Source organism: Rhamphochromis longiceps, linkage group LG6 (genome assembly GCF_057381845.1).
Source record: "Rhamphochromis longiceps isolate RC_006_pf linkage group LG6, R_longiceps_female_GT1.1, whole genome shotgun sequence".
Taxonomy (NCBI): domain Eukaryota; kingdom Metazoa; phylum Chordata; class Actinopteri; order Cichliformes; family Cichlidae; genus Rhamphochromis; species Rhamphochromis longiceps.
The window spans coordinates 13612224-13629224 of record NC_140562.1 but is presented as its reverse complement, the minus strand read 5'-3'; the positions used below and the strand labels follow the sequence as shown (position 1 = coordinate 13629224).

Genomic DNA, 17001 nt, shown 5'->3' with positions numbered 1-17001 from the left:
ACCAGTTTTTATGTTTCCCTTGGGTTTTTTTTTCTTTTTTGTTAACTGTATCCACAATTGCTCAATAAAAATATTTTGAGTAAAAAATTTTGTTTCCATTTTGTTCATTTTTCTCAACAAGGCTCCCTTAAAGGCAAGACGACAGACTGATGTAAAGGAAAGTTTAGCTTGAACATAAGCTACCAAATAACAGTCATGTGGTATAAAACTGTTATTATTATTATCATTATTAAGCAGTTTTAGTTGTCAGCAAGTCCTTGGTTCAAACGCTATTGTAAAACATACCCCACAAGAAGCTTAAGAGTACCATGACTGTGTCATAAAATGTGAACCTCTCTTTGGCTTTCAGTAAGCTTCAAAACAGCATGTTTATCACACCAGTGACCTGTTCTTATTGTTTGTTTTTCCTTCCATAAAAACCTGACATTCACACCAGCCTCCAGCATATATCGCCTTTGTTTTTGAATCCTCGTGACATTTTGGCTTTTGCCATCTTTGTTTTGTTTTGTTTTTTTCTATGAGAGATATGATCATGTTTGAAGAAGAGTTTAGAGTTTTCGATACTTACACTTAAACCGTGCTTATAACAGGGTGTACTTATCAGACGAGTTAAAGTGAAAGCCCTGAGTCTTTCAGTACAATAACGAGCTGAATGAATTGTGACAAAGTCAGCTTTGTCCCTCCCTTAACAACACTCCTTCAATTACACAATACTTAAAGCCTGAACACAAACCAGTCACATATACATTGCACACAAAAAAAAATAAAAAAAAGTTAAGGGAGCATGTGATTATCACATTATAACAGCAACTCAGTTAAGTTTCGGGGATATCAGTCAATCCTCTCAGGAATAACAAGCCATTGAGAGGCAACAACAAGGCATAGATCATTGCCCTGCCCTTATCTTTCCTGACTGATCTTTCTCTACTTTTGTTTTTTGTTAGTGTCCTTGTTACTGCTGGTAGAACAACGGCACATTCAGGTTGCACAGGTAGCGCAGCTCCCATTTTAGGATGGCCTATCTATACGTGCCACTACAAGAAGGTTTGCTGGGTCTCCATAGTCTTAATAGTGTAGATGAGATCCCATTAGGCATGAGGAGAGCTGGATCAACCCACCAACGACACGGGTGTCTGCTCCTTTGCGCAAGGAGGAACAGGAAGAGTACTGCAAGAGTCTCCAGTGGGACACTCATGCATGTTTCCAAACTGTCAGATTTAGATTCCTTGAGGGTCTCACAAGGTCACAACATCCTTTAGTTTTGACCTTCCGGTTCTATATAAGCGGAGTTCAACAGATGGGTTGAGTCTCCTTATATTGTGCTCATTTACAAAGACTCATTCAGACTGATGGCAATATGTTGGCAATTTGTTTGCATTTATAACTTTGACAACAATCATTTGCAAGACTTCAGCAATCCCTCTTAGAGTGATTACAGTCAATCCAAGTCAGACTGCACTGTTTGCAGAGAGGTCGCCACCTATCAGGTGACCTGTGCAATCCTCTTGTGATCCAAAGTGGCCGTGAAAGTGTAAACTTGTCAAGCTATGGGCAACCAGGTAATCACCACAAGTTGCAATCAGTGCAGAATAGAAAATACAAAATAATACAATACAATCACCAATCATACAGTCTTTTTTTTTTGTGTAGATTCAAGAATGTTGCTGTGCTGTTTTTACTTATGTGACTGAGCCATTAGTTTGCACTGAATTGGGATGAAGCTTTATCAAGCTAAGTGTGTCCAGTGTTGGATGAGTTTTCGGTTAAGCCCGTTTAATGTGAGTTTGCTCAGCTAATGCTGGATGGATCATGTTGGATGATATGAGCACTCTTGTTCCTAGCATCCAGCAACTTTTTAAGTGATTTAATAAAATATCAGTATGTTTTGAGCCTGTATCAAAACAATCTTGCCATGCAAAATATTGCCATATATGGCAATATTTTGCATGGCAAGATCACTGCAACTCTTAGCAATCGTCATCAAATGAAACAGTGCTGGGAGTTTTCTTCAGATAAGTTGCTTGTTGACTTTGAACATTCACTCAGCACAAGTGTCAGTGTGCCATTTTCATCTCTGCCAGGTGACTTACAGAATGCTCTGGAAATGAACAAAAGTTTTACAGATGTGCATTTTCAGGATAAAGTGCTTCAGCGTGTGTCTGCTATATCTGTCAGCAGTGTCAAATATGAACTTGAGGATGTTTTTGTAGTTGGCCATGTACACACTGAAGCCATACCTCAATTCTTTAAAATCAAGTATATTTTGAATGTTGATACTTGTTGGGTATTGTATGGGAAACTGTTACTTCCTTGCACTTATGAATGTCATTTCCATGCTTACCAAGTGGCAGTTGACAATGACTCGATCCTGTTCAATCCAGGAAATGAATTAGACTTTCAAGCTCTAGACACCTATTTAGTTGATGATAGGCTGTTTGTGTCCTTGAGGTATTCTGTGTGACGTGATTGCAAGAACATTTGTGTGTGTGTGTGTGTGTGTGTGTGTGTGTGTGTGTGTGTGTGTGTGTGCGCGCGTATGTATGTATGTGCGTGCTTGTTGAAGTAGAGCAAAACATTTGTGTGGACAGTTTTTTAAATACATGCCATCTCTGTGATCCGTCAAAACATTGTGTTCAGGTGTTTAATGTCTTTATGTGATTGTTTACTTTTTTTTTTTTTTTTAAATGAATGTATTTTTCTTGACATGTCCTATAGCAATATACGAATGTAATCAAGGATGTATTCCTGTGGTTGTTTAAGTGCTTTGATGTGATTCTATTATCGAAAATAAATGGTTAAATAACCAAATATTTTGGACTATTGGGGGTACATTTTTGTCTCTTTAGGTACGAAATAGGTTGTCGCTGGGGGGGTACCCTCATAGGTACCCTATTGTACCCTTTTCAAAAGAACATTTCTGTACTATAGTTTCAAGGTACATTTATGTCTTAGGAAAGTACATGATTGTACCTCAGATGGTACAACTTCATAAGGTACAAAAATGTACCAAGCCTAAAGGGTACAGAAATGTCCTTCAAAAAGGAACACCCCCAGCGACAAGCATTTGTACCCTTTTTGGTACACTTTGGTACCCCTATTTCTGAGAGTGTACTATGCTGTATCGATTCCCCCCCTACTACTACTAATTGTTTCATAAATAGCTTCTTGCCTTAAACCAGAGGGAATTTTTAACTTGGAGGACTAATGTTTTGCATTCAAAACAAATGCCGAACGTTTATTTTATGTTTATGATTAAAATAATTAAATAAATAAATACATGTTTAACAAAGTAATGTAAATAAAATTTGTCAATTTCATGGCATAGAAGGGAATTTTCGTGGCTTAGTGGGACGCTTGAAAAGAGCCATTGATTAAATTGTCCACTGGTTCAAATGTGTGACTGAATACTTGAATAAGGCAAATATTATTAAACCAGTTAACATTATGAAATGTAAATATAAATACAATGTAAAATTCCGATGACCTTCGGTGTTAAAACATTTGTATGAAGTCTAATTAGGTCTGTAATAATTTAATTAACGTTAATAACCTTTTCGTGTCTTTTGACGCTGATGTTTAAAGCTCAGAGCCGCGCGGGCTTTTTTTCTCCTCGGGTTGCCGGCGACCAGATAGGTCGCACCGCCGCCGCTGCTGCTGTGCTGTCTCCGTGTGTGTGCAGCCCTTCGCACGGTTTGGTCGATCCGTGCAGACAGCGGAGCTTGTCGTCTGGAGAGACGGACACCGAGACAGGTAGCTCAGTTCGGGTATGAAACATGGAGCTCTCGGCGGCGGGAGATCGCATTTTCGCCGCGGAAGCCATACTTAAACGCCGCGTCCGTAAGGTGAGCTACAGCCGCCACTGTCCCGCGTGTTTTGACTACGTGCAGATGTTCCCCGTCGGCAGCGCGGCACTGCTTTAGTCCATAGGCTCAGGGCTGTCATCTTACGCCTATGAAATACTGCAGAGGCCTTCATGCGTTTGCTTTTACTTTGCTAGTCCGAGCTAGATCAGAGCAGCGAGGCTTATGACTCGTGGCGCGGACATTGAGGCAGCGACAGGGCAATAAAAACAACACAAAGAACGGGGTGGCTGCAAAGACACGCTAGCCCCGCTGATGGTATTGTGGACTGTGCTGTGAAACTGAGAGGCCTGGTTTGCTTGCCAGCTAATGGTAGCTAAAGCTATACGGTCACAGTCAGCGGTTCATAGCCCAGTTTATGTGTAGCTGCCACATTAACGACAGCTTGACTTTGTTACTTTCTCGTGCGAGTTATGAAGGTGGTTGCAGAAGCACAAGTTCTCATACGCCGGTGATGGGAAAGGAGTCTTCAACCATAGCTGATTAAGGACTTTTGAGAGTTTCCAATGTGTTTTCAGTATTTTGCATGTAAGAGACTCTGTCCATTATGGCATGTTGCCTTCTGAAGTTGCCGGTATACAGAGTTAACCAGCAAGGCCCACCGTGCCTCCAATGGCTTCAGAAGTCCCTGCTTGGAGTTTTTAGCGTATCCTTCTTGCTGTAAAACACTTGCAACACACGAACAAACGTAGATTTCACATAAACGATACCCAAACGTGAAATGTATTTGATCTTATTATAAAACATAGGAAGATTTAACCCTAGCGAAGACGTGAAAGAAATGAAGTCCTCTTCTGTAACTTGGACTGAAATGTGCTAAAGTGCATTCAGTTGCATTGCAGATTTGGTGTTGCTGTGCATTAACAGCATGTGGAGTTTTGTTCCCATGTTGGTGTAAAGGCAAGAATATCCTATTTGTAATTAAAAGACTCAAAACCTGTGTTTGAATGTTGTTGTTTTTTTCTTTTTAAAAAAATCTATTCTCATATGAACTGTTTTAGTAATTCTAACATTTGTCTTCTTCTTTCAGGGAAGGCTCGAATACCTGGTGAAATGGAAAGGATGGGCAATGAAGTGAGTGCCTTGAATCCACAATGTTAATGTGACACAAGCATTGGTTCGATTCAGCTGAAAAATGCACATTAACTGTGCTTTGGAGCAAAATGAATGCATGTGTTTTTCTTCATGTTGCTGCATTTGTGTTCAGGCACAGCACTTGGGAGCCGGAGGAGAACATCCTGGATGACAGGCTGATTTTGGGGTTTGAGCAAAAGTGAGTGTAGCTGCTTCATGAGGAGCCCTGCGTGTGCTTTGAGTAATCAGTCTTGATTTTTATTTATGTATTTATTTTTTCTCTCTTGCTTGTTTTTATATTTTGGCTCCTATCTTGAAAAGTCTAAAGCATGTCTGCTCAGTCCCCCGGGCCCATTTACCTTTTTATCATGTGTTCTTGTTTTAAATTACTTCCAGTGTCTCTTCCTCTAAGTGCTTGTGTTTACTCATACTTTCATCCCCCCGCATCCCCCTTTCGTGTCTTTACATTCCTCCTCTTTGCTGCCTAATTGAAAAAAAAATCTGCACCGAACTTCTTTTTGTCTGTTGCCAAGCTCTTTGAAATGCTCGTGCTGCTCATGGAAATGTTTAGAGTAAAGTTCAAGTATCAGAAAACTTTTAATGGGAGGCAGGGGATACAACAAATGACTGAAACGGTGTTTTCGCTACATGTCATTCCTCTCTTCGCTGGCTCTTACATTTCCTGTCCTTCTTCAACATTATCCCTGATGAAAATAAGAGCAAAGAATAAGATTTTTTTTTTTTTTTAAAAGGAAACCTAACTGTGTTCTGACATGGCTGCAGAGATGCTCTTTTTGCCCACGCTCACCCACAGCTTTCATGTCTGTCATCACCTTTGAGTCATTCTATTTGCTCTCGTTCTCTTGTTCTTTTTGTTGCGTGTGTCTTTTCATTTGTGGTCAATGCCATTCGAACTGTCACTACTTTTTTTCTTTTTTAGAGAGCGGGAAAGAGAGTTGCACGGGCCAAAGAAAAGGGGACCAAAACCCAAGAACCTTGTAATGAAGGTACAGTTTTTTTTTTTTATGCTCCTCCACAGGGAGGAGCTGCTGCATCTGAAATCATATTTAAAATTTTGACGAGTGGACTGGAAACTATGACTAGTTTGCATGAGTTAAATTTGCAGCTTTGTTGAAATCTGTACCTTTGTTCAGTTTGCATCACCACCCTGCAGGAAAGTGGAACATTCTGTTTGTGGTTTCTGCTGTTAAAGCTGAGAAAAAGGTCAACCTACTTGAACCTCAAACGGTGTCTGAAGTTTATTTAAATCTTCATACAGTGCATGCTTTGTCTTTGGAAAATGACATGAAAAGAAGCGTGAGCGGCAGGGACACGTTTGTCCTGTGCTACATTTCACCTGAGGCACATACTGCAGCAACCTTTGGTCATAGAAAAACGCTTTCAGAAAGCCGTGTGAAGGGGGAGGGTCATTTATATCAACAACAATAAATGGAGTTACAAAGGAGACACGTCTGACTGAAGTTACATTCAGCACGGCTAAACGTTGTGGTGTTGGGTGCATTAACTTCTCTTTGTAACTGCTGATTTTGTTAATTTTAATTCTTTTGATCTCAAATTAACTTTAGTCTAATATAAGCTAAATTAGCTGGAAAGTGTGCACTTTTGAGGCATTAGTTACAACGCTGTCATCCAAGAAGCATTTTAATGGCTGATATAAATCATTGTGACTCTAGTGTTGCCAAAAACAACTAACTTAAGTGAGTGCCCATGGTTACATAGTCTCAGCTCCACCCTCCAGAATTGTAGCTAGAATGAGCTGGAGGAGATCTGGTTCACACACTGCTGAAGAGCAGAGCAAGAGCTACCAGGGTTAGCTGCAGTCCGAGGTGCTGGAGTTGAGCCAGATGTTTTAGCCAAATGTTTAAAAGTGGCTGCTGTTGCTGTGTATCACTCAGTAAACGTGTTTAGAGGTTCAAAAAGCTCACTCTACAAAAATGGTTTCTTAAATGTGCTTTGTCTCGCAGGCTCGCGGTCAGAAAGGAGAGAGCGGCAGCCGAGCCTCAAACACCCGCCAGACCACTTTGCGTCCTACTTCGTCCACTTCTAACCGGGCAGCTTCCTCCTCCTCCTCTGCCTCAGCGCATCTTTTACCGTCGTCCTCCAGCTCGGCTGTCGCACCTTCCCCTAAACTTAACTCCCTTGCGGCCACACACAAACTGAAGAAAGACATTCACCGCTGCCACCGGATGTCCCGGCGCCCTCTGCCTCGCACAGACCCCATGGCGACCACCTTCTCCAACCCTGGTGGCTTCCCGTCCCGCATGCACGTTTCTCCCTTCTCTGAAACCGTCCGCATCCTTAACCGTAGGGTGAAACCCCGGGAAGTCAAGAGAGGCCGAATCATCCTCAATCTGAAGGTCATCGACAAAGCGGGCCGGGGTGGCACAGCGGCCGGGGGTCGGAATATTTCGGCAGGACGTCAGAACATCCCATCCCGCAATCGTATCATTGGGAAGAAGAGGGAAGCCCCATATAGACCTTTCCAGCCTCCTCTGAAGATGCTGGGGTTCCCGATGTACGGGAAGCCATTCGGGCTGCAGTGCGGAGGACCTGTGCCTTTTCACTCCCACCCAAGCTCATGCTCCAGCACAGGAGCTAGGGAAAGCCGCACCAGCCCCTCTCAGTTCCAGGCACCTCCTTCTCCTTCCAGCTCCAGTGGGTCTGAAGGAAAATCTCCCACCAATGCTGCTGCTGCCCAGTCTCAGCCTTCCACTGGGGCCTCGCCGTCTAGCAAGGATCCCAAGTCCAGCAAACCTCACGCAGACACTCAGAAGAGCCAGAGCACCAAGTCCTCCACCCCTGCCGCGTCCTCAGATGCAAACCAGGCTGCATCATCATCATCCCCCTTCCTCCCCTCCTCTCCCTCTTCCTCCCTGGAAGACGAAGAGGACGAGGGCGCCCCGGACCGTACGGTGCCCTCAGAGGAAGGCAGGAAAAATCCTCGCCAGTGCAGGGCTAAACACCAGTTGCCCACCGCGCTTCCCCCTGCCGCTCCCGGGGACCAAACCTCTGCCCCCACCGAACCTCCAAGGGTGCCCGCTGAGGGAGACCCCGACTGGCACCCTGAAATGGCTCCGAGCTGCAAGGATGTAGTGGTCACAGATGTGACCACCAACCTCGTCACCGTCACCATAAAAGAGTTCCCATCCCCTGCCTCCTGCCCCGCTTCACCTTCTGCTAGCCCCGAAAATGCCTCTTCCCCCCCTCCCACCGCCGCCTCCGACGACCCCTCCCCAGCGAAGCCATAGGAGGACGGACATTATGAAGTCAAATGCCATTGAAGAAAGGAAAAAAAAAAAGTGTCATGCCACTTCAACTCGCTTCTACCTTTACCTTGAAGGGTATGTCCATATTTGTGTAATGAGTAATGAAATATAACCCAACACCGCCCTGTCATTGAATAGTTTAAAAACATTGACATATTTTTTTTAGAAGAATTATATAAATTTGAGATGGGGCAGCTAATACGCCCTTCTTGGCATTTCAGTTGCCATATTTTGTCCACTTGCACAACACTGACTGTTTGGCTTGGATGGAAATGGTGGTAATTCTTTCACTTGCTTCATGCTGAGTTTATCTTGTTTGGTACAATGTAACATTGTCCTGAAAGTGGAACCGTCGCCCGTTTAGTGTGCAGGTTGAACTTTTAGAAGGCATACTCAGCCTGTATGGAAGAAACTTAATATTTAGATGCAAGCTCTGCTCTGGAGGCTGTTGTCAGCAGCCTGCAGGTGTTTTGACCTGTTAGTCTCGTTGGAAGTTCAACTCAGTGAACTTAACACAGCTGGATTTGGATATTGCATCGATGCAATAGCGAGGTAAATGCACTTGACTGCATCATTTAAAAACCAACCTATTCTGTGTGGTTTATCAGTTTTTCCAAAGCCTTCTCCTCTTGCTCTCTTGAATGCACATGCATATACATATAAGTATTTATATGCACACACAACCATAAAGGCTGATAAAGAATATGAAATTCAGTAATTTTTTTTTAAGTTATTGCTGCCATTTGCAGTCTCTTACATATTTGCCTTGTTTTTCACTCTGTTCCCGCCACCTACTTCGACTCCATAACGTCCACCAAGACCCTAAACTGGTCTGCAGTGAATTTGAACAGTTTCTCTGTATGCCGTAATCGCTAAAATTAACTTCTTAAACTGTCCAGGTCTAGAAGGTCCATGAGCTGAACACAGTTCAGACTGAACGTCGACAAAATGCAGCTAAAAATAGAAGTTGACTCGGCGACAGGTGTTTCAAATCTGTGGAACATGAATCCAGGCAGCTGTGGCTTGTACAATGTAGCGACTGTTAAGTTTTGTCTATTTATCTTCCACTTTTGACTGGTTAAAAGCTGTTTCCCATGCTTTTCGTCCTGTGGATGTTGCCAGTTTGTCCTTTTATGCTTCGTAACTGTTCTTTATTAGTATGTGCTCTGGTAGTAACGTCAATAGAAGTGCTTTATTCTTGCTACCCATAGGGCATGCGTGTGTCTTTCCACTGATGCAGAGCCAGTGCGAAGCCACTTCCAACTTGGGTGCCTTACGACGAAAAGCCTACATTTCCGCAGATTCATAACCGAACATTACATGGGGTTATGTAGCAAAGGCTGGGGTGATTTACACGGGATGGAGAATCTGTGTTTGGTGAATTTCTTGAGAGACAACGGTGGTTACAACTTTTGGCGCAGTCAGTTTTGTGAAGCTGCTGAATGTCGGCTGTTTGGAACCAGCATTGATATTTTCTTGTAGTGGAAATGCATGAAACTGGTTCTACAGGGGGCACCTGCACTACTGTAGTGGAAAAGGGTTCATCTAGTCCTATAGCCATCAGACTCTAGTCATCATGATGAGAAGTAAGACAACTTTGCCTCTTGCTCCTGTTGTACCAAGATTTGTTTTGCTATAACTGAGGCCCAACATGTCTTTTAAGTCCTGGCTTTAGACTTAGTTGAGCTTATTGTCAGCTTAATGTAAACAGTGCTCCTGGACACATGTAGAGGAACAGTGAGGACCAAGGATACCTCGATGTTCCAGTCTAAACAGGACACTGCGTTTTTACTTCCTAAATGAAGCGCTGTTTTGCCTGTTTCCTGTCTTGTTGCTTTTACCCGTTTATGAAGGATAAAACCTTTGGACCGCTGTTTAATAACTGGAGAGGATGCTGGCACAGTTGTCTTCCCCTTTTCAGACACATCAGACAGGCTGTCTTTCAGTAGGATCACAGTACAGCTGGTGTGTCGGGGAGCTGGATGGTTAGAAAAGCTGCTTGATCTCTAACGGTTTGATCCAGCGCCCTTGTGTTCTTGGCTGTAAACCTTTTGTCGTGTACGTTAACCGGAGGTTGTTTCCAGCTAAATCCCTCAAGCTCGAAATTGATCAAAGTTTCTGACCTTACCTTCAAACGCGTCAGCCGTACTTTAAAGAAACCTTTACAGACCCCTTTATACACAGATTCTTTTTTCCTCCTGCTCTTTCTAGGCCTTCCCAGACTCTTCGCCTCTAAACTCCGCTCTATCTACAGTATGTGTTAGAATATATTAAAAGCTTCCGCATGCGTTGCCTTAGAGCTCACCGTCGGCTGCACTCGAGGCAACTGTAACCTCATCACACTTGGCTCTTATCAAAGAGAACGGCTGAAAACGTCATTAAATCTCGACTTTAGCTCGGTGACTTTAAGGGTCGCAGACTGTAATAAGTTTTTATGTTTTCTGTCGTCTTCTTTTCCAGAAGTTGCGAGTACCGCTTTTTCCGTGTCTTTTAACAGGCGAAGGCGACGTTCCTGTCATATACTGAATGGTTCTAGTTGTTGTCAGTGCTGTTTCAGTACTCTCTCTCATAGGTTACACTTGGAAGGATTTATTCCAAAATGACACATCCATTAATATGAAGAAAAAAAGAAAAACGGTCTGTAGTTCAAATTCGAATCGATGTCTGTTGATAATAACACTACTTAAATCCTTATTTGACACAGTAAAAGCAGAGTGGTCCTATTTTTTTTTTTTTCTAGAATTATTTTCTTCTCAAATGGATATATTGTAATTTGGAATAGATTTTTTCATCTACTCTATAATATGTTTAAGTGGTGGATAGAAGTGACTCTTGCAGTTGGTAGATTTGTAAGGTATTAGACTGCTAAGTGATGTTTTTTTTTAAAATTTTGTTTTAAATTTTTTGCTTATTCTTTGTCATACGGAGTAGCACAACTCGATTTAGTGGCCTCTTTCAACCAAATAGGGCTCTTGATTTTTATAATTTCCGATTTTTAAAGCTTTTCTTTCCCCCCTTTTAAATAGTTTTCTATGTGATCTAAGTGCTAGATTCATGTTGGCACTAATTAGAAGAAAAAGAAGGATCCTTGTTTAAACGTATGAAATGTGATGCTTAACGAAATGGAAACGAGCATTATTTTGTTGTTTGTACTGTAATTAAGTACTTTTTTTGAAATATGCATAACATTGTCAATGTGATGATGTTTATTTGAATGCCATTTTCTTTTGGCTTTTTTAGTAGTCTAAGATGGGTTTGATCAGAAGGACTCACTGATTTTTACATGTCAAGACTGCAGTTTCGTCTGGTTTTATGCTAATATGAATTATGTACATTGTATTGATGCTAAAGAGGAGGAGTTGGAGGCTGACATTGTAATGTATCTGAACTTCAGAAGCATGTTTTACAAACCCTTATTGTACAGATTATGTATTCAGTGTCACGTTACCTGTTACTGTTGTTGCTTTCTGTGTGTTTCTCGTACAAAGCTTTTAATTAAAAGCTCTCTAAAAAAACTTCCTTTTGGCTGTTGTCATATTTTAGTGTGATTTAACATAAGAGGCAGACTGTAGAATTAACAGCTGTAGTTTTTCATTTTACTTGGTGCCCGAAGTGGTGCTGACAGCAGAGTTAGGCTCATCAATTCAACTTCAACACTTAAAATCAACTCCAGATCTGCTCAACTTATGAAACCTCACCTGACCCGGGCTACAGCCGTCTGTTAAATAGATTTCACAGGACTCTGAATTCCTCTGAAAAATTAAGTGTACCTTTACTGCTTTCACAGGAAATAAGAACAAAAGTAGCAGCTGGCCGCTGCTAATCAGACGCGCAATTCCTTCAATTCATTATCAAGTGTGAGCACCTTTAGACTTTTTTTAACAGTTTGCTGCTCTGGAGTGTTCTGGTGTGTGTTAACAAAGTGCTAAATCTTCCTAGGAGTGTATGGCTTAGTAAGTTCACCCTAACGTCAGACTGAAAGGGCCAAAAACTTGGCCCTAACTGTATCAGAAAAGAGGTGGAGAGGGAAATCAAGTCAAGTGGCTTTATTGTCATTTCAACCATATACGGTGGTACAGTACACAGTGAAATGAGACGGTGTTCCTCCAGGATCATGGTGCTACATGCACACTACATAAAGTGCACGTGTGCAAAACTTGCAAAAACAGTACAACACCAGGCAGAACAGAAAGATGCAGACACAAGGCAGTGCAACAGAAAAGTGCAACAATGACAAAGGATTGTGCAGAAAGCACTTGAGTTAAACGAATGTTTAAAGGTGTGTGTGTGTGTGTTGTATGTATATGACACTGTGCAGGAAATGTTTGACTGCCAGAGCTTCACATCAGGTAATCTCTCCATATCCACCACCCTATTTGTCATGTTTGTTCATATTCACATGGCAGAGTGTACAGGGAACGTCTACGAAGTACAACACAAACAAAAATATAATGCATATATAAATGTTCTCAGACAGTGTCACCGATATGTAACGGGCCTCTCACAGCCGGCTGCACATAGAGACCAGTTCTGTTATTGGAAAACGAATCATTTAAAAAAAAAATAATATATATATATATATATGAAAGTTAGTTTGTGTTTTTACCACAGAAATATAGAGCATGAAAAGGCTTCCAGTTACTCATGGATGGTACGTACTGACACTACTTAAAAACACTGATAAGTTCTTACTCTGATACAGCGGAAATGGCTAATAATGATCCTGCTTGGACCATCTGGAAAAAAAAAAAAAAAAAGACCAATTTCACTTGAGCACTATTGCCAGAGTCCACCGTGAGGCGCTGTTGAGCTGCTCATTTTCTTTCAGAGTAATGGAGCAGCAGCATCTGTGTTCTCAGATGGATTGTGAGAGTTGGGGGTCATATTAAGGTCATCACGCCTGTGTATTCATCTTTGTGTGTTTTGATGTGGAGATGAATACGTCGAGTTCAAACAGCTTCATCCTTTTCCACAGGCAGTATTTCATTTTATTCTTCTACCCTTCAGACTGTGGGACGTATAACAGAAAGACACATGTAGTCTCCTTTCACTCCTTCCCCGTGCTGCCTTTGGTTCTCTGTCTGTTTCCTTCCTGGCCCGATACCACAGGCGCTTACTGTATGAGCCAGATGGAGCTAAAACAGACCCAGAGTTTGATACGAGTGACCAACATCTGTGTGTTTGTGTTTGTGTGTGTGTATATAACATACACATGTGCATTAGTGAGTGCAAGCTCAGTCACCTCTGGAGATTAAGCCACAATCTGGGTTACTGGTCATTAGACTGAAGCCCATCTGCGTTTGGTGTTTGAGCTTCTGATGGTTATAGATACATATTCCGTATTTTTCATGTGATTTCATTCATTTCATTCTGCAGGAGTTTGACTTGAGGGTAAAAACTAACAGCAGTGTAGTTCCACAGTATTCCTTATATCCTGTTAAATAGAAATTTTAAACTGTGTGTGTCCTTGCAAAATAGGTACTAAAAGTGAATGTTTTCTCTTTGCTTCATAAATATTCCAGCCTGTTCACAGCGAAAAGGCCGGGTCAAGTTGATTGCAATGTTCCACACTGGAAAAAAGACTCCTAACAAGGTTAAGCTGCATCGAGAAATTTTTTTAAAAAACACTCTCAAACATAAGCCCTGCAAAATCAATGGGTGACACCTCACCTCCTGTATGGAGCAAGCACACAAGAAGAAGAGGCAGAGATGCCTTCGTTGGCTCTGCAGACTGGAAGGAAAGCAGTCGGAGGACGTGTTTACATTCGCTTCCCAACCGTACACAGACGGCAGTGCTGGTTTTACTTAGCCGGTCTGTCGCTTTACACTGAACAGATAGGTAAGACGTTTTGAACAAACGGTGAATTCTAATGACTTTGACAAACACAAAGTGCCACCAGCTGCTCCAGGTTTTCACTTATGCCATTCATGGATGGGCTCAAAATCTGACACAACCAGATCTTCCAGCGTTGACAGCTGCACTTTTTAATTTGACTGGCTGCCTGGAGTGGTGTTGACAATAGAGACGTCAGACGAGGAGCGCAGAGGGAATTGTTTGGCTGCCGGAGCTGCGGATCTGGTTTCATATTCTAAATCATCTGTTCATCTGATATCCATATGAAAATATTGTTTGCTGCAATTTCAACCTTGTTGGTTGGAAACCATGTTTTGGCTGCTGTGAATCTAGCCAGTGCACTGCTGCTCACTGCCTGAATGCTATCATCATTGTACCCGACTGGGTGGGACACATGGGGCTGCTTTCACAGTCTTTCTCCAGACATCAATTAAATCCTTAAAAAAAGTCACTTGTGTTCATCAAACAGAGTGTGAGTGTGTGTTTTTTAATCCACTCTGTAAAATAGCTTAGATATAACTCCACACCTTTAATTCATTTACTATGCACAGCTATACGAAAATGCAAAACCCTATTTCCTCAGCCACTTACTCTTGGGTGGAGGCTGTACCTCAAGAGGTTCATCTGCTAATGAGTGGAGGGTTGGTGGTTCAATACTAAGCTATTTGAACTCTTGTGTATGGGGCTGCATAGCTGTGGACCAGTCAGGGTGCCTGTGCTGACTTCTGTCCACTCCTGAAAGCACCAACAATGAACATGTGAGCATCAGAACTGGACCACAGAGCAGTGGAAGAAAGTGGCTGCTCTATATGAATCACGTTTTCTTTTACATCACATAGGTGGGGCTCTGTGTGCATTGCTTACTTGGTGAACAACTAGCACCAGGATGCACTATGGGAAGAAGGCAAGCAGGCATTATTACTTTGTTGCATATCACATACACCCTTTCATGCCTGTGGCTTCTAAGGTTTTGATGGGCCTCCAAATTCTCCAGATCTTAGTCCAGTCGAGCTTCAGTGGGATGTACTGGGCAAGTCAGATTCATAGAGGCCTCACCTGGCAGCTTACAGGATCTGTTGCTAACATTTTGATATCACATTACACCTTCAGTGGAGTCCATGCATTGAAAGGTCGGGGCTGTTTCGGCAGCAAAAGGGGGACCTACACATTATTAGGCAATTAGGCATTAGCTAATGAAAACTGTCACTGTGAATCGAGAGGTCCAGGCTGACGCTTATATTAACAGCTGTGAGAGAAATATCTTTTGGAAAGTGTGTTACAGACATCAACAGCCGCTAAGAATGAAATAGAAATGAAGTAATGAACAAGTCCCTGAACCTGTTGAACATATCCATCAACCTTAATTTTTTTGGTTAACGCTAATAAAACCTACTCGCCTCCTACACTATCACAGCAAATACAGTAAACACTGCTGCAGTAACGATGTAGCAATCCAAGGGTGTCAAAAGCTGCTGTTCCGTGAGAAGCTGCTGGTGATTCACGCAGAGATACACAAATTCTCCTTTAGCTACAGCGGCGCTGGATGTGACAAAGATAGCCCTGCTGACATTAACCCGATAATTCGTGACACCAACAGCAAAGAACACCTTGGTGTCAAACGTCAGCGTTTGACCTGCCTTAAAATGAGAACACTGAAGTCCAGGGTTGTCAAACTCATTCATGGTCCACCTACAGCACAAACAGGCCTTTGATCTCAGATGGACTGAAATAAAAGTGCTGCATAACAAGAAAAAGAATACAAGTTGTTTCCATCCCTTTGAGTGTAAGTACAGGCTCATTCTGAAATTAAACGTTGAATAAAACATGTATTTTCAAAAGACGTGATGAGCATCCAGAGCTTGCTTGAGAAAAATAAATGCACTTTCAACAATATGTCTCAGTTTTTCAACATTCAGCTGGTCGACTTCTGTTGTAAGTCAGGGGAAGACGTAAGCACGATGATGTCTGTGTGAGTAAGAAGGCTATAAAACTGCAGATGATTCAGACCTAACAACACAATGGCTGCTGCTGTAAAACACAGTGAAAAGTTTCTGCTTCATTCTCTGCAATCCAAGCAGCGGGCCACGGGTGGATATGGCAAGTATGTGTTTGTGAGATATCTCTGCAAAGTGTAAGCTAGGTGAAAGGTGTGTCATGGGAAGTGACCTCACTGATTTTAGTTGTTTCATTACAAAGCAAGAATCACATATTAATAGCTTTATTTTCCTTTCTCAACACTGACATCAGATCTTTTCACAGTGGTAGATTACATGTCTTTCTTTTTCTTTAAATTTAAATATGCATATTTATTTGGATTGCTATGCAGAGAAAACTTTATAAAAGTCTTTCCTCCATCCAGCGGAGAGGATTTGTTTGCCGAACAGAGCCACAGAGGACAGAGGGTCAGGGTTGGATCATTCCTGTCGGCGTTAGTGCTGCATTAGTCGGGACTGCCTCTTGAGGAAAACATGTTCTTCCTCCTACTCAGTATAAAAACCCTGGTGTTAAAGGTCCCACGTCTCTGTTTTTCCTTTCTTCTTCTCCTCTACACTATCCAGCCTTTCCACTTCTGCTGCAGCTCGTCTTACGTGCGATTTCTTACATCAGATGTCGCATGTAAATAAACTCAGGCTGTACACATAGTTGTGAAAGAAAAAGTGCACTGCACACTGGGATTTTGCATCCCTTATCAATGCAGTTTGGATTCTTTACATCGGTTTTTATGTTAAGTTTTTAAAATGTGTCCACCCCCCCCCCCCCCCCCCCCCCCCCCCCTTTCCTTCCTTTTATCTTCCAAGCCTCCAGAACAGGATGTGCGCTCAGGCAGCGCAGTCACACGCTGATCCATCATCGCCTTGTTTGCTCGGCTGCTGCTGGAGGTTCACCTAGGCTCTGACCCGCGCATGCCCACAGCCTCGCTCCTCCT

General features: G+C 42.4%; 1 protein-coding gene across 2 annotated transcripts; it reads left to right on the top strand.

Annotated features, from left to right (window-relative positions):
* The first annotated feature begins 3598 nt into the window (after window positions 1-3598).
* On the top strand, window positions 3599-11010 carry cbx6a (chromobox homolog 6a). Of its 2 annotated transcripts, none has more exons than XM_085409291.1 (5): window positions 3599-3842; window positions 4891-4934; window positions 5068-5133; window positions 5875-5941; window positions 6920-11010. In XM_085409291.1, the coding sequence occupies exons 1-5, from the start codon at window positions 3774-3776 to the stop codon at window positions 8201-8203; spliced, it is 1530 nt and encodes a 509-aa protein (XP_085265417.1). In that variant the 5' UTR covers window positions 3599-3773; the 3' UTR covers window positions 8204-11010. The 2 variants fall into 2 exon arrangements, with proteins under 2 accessions (XP_085265417.1, XP_085265418.1); XM_085409292.1 differs by having other exon boundaries at window positions 3611-3750.
* Window positions 11011-17001: the final 5991 nt, after the last annotated feature.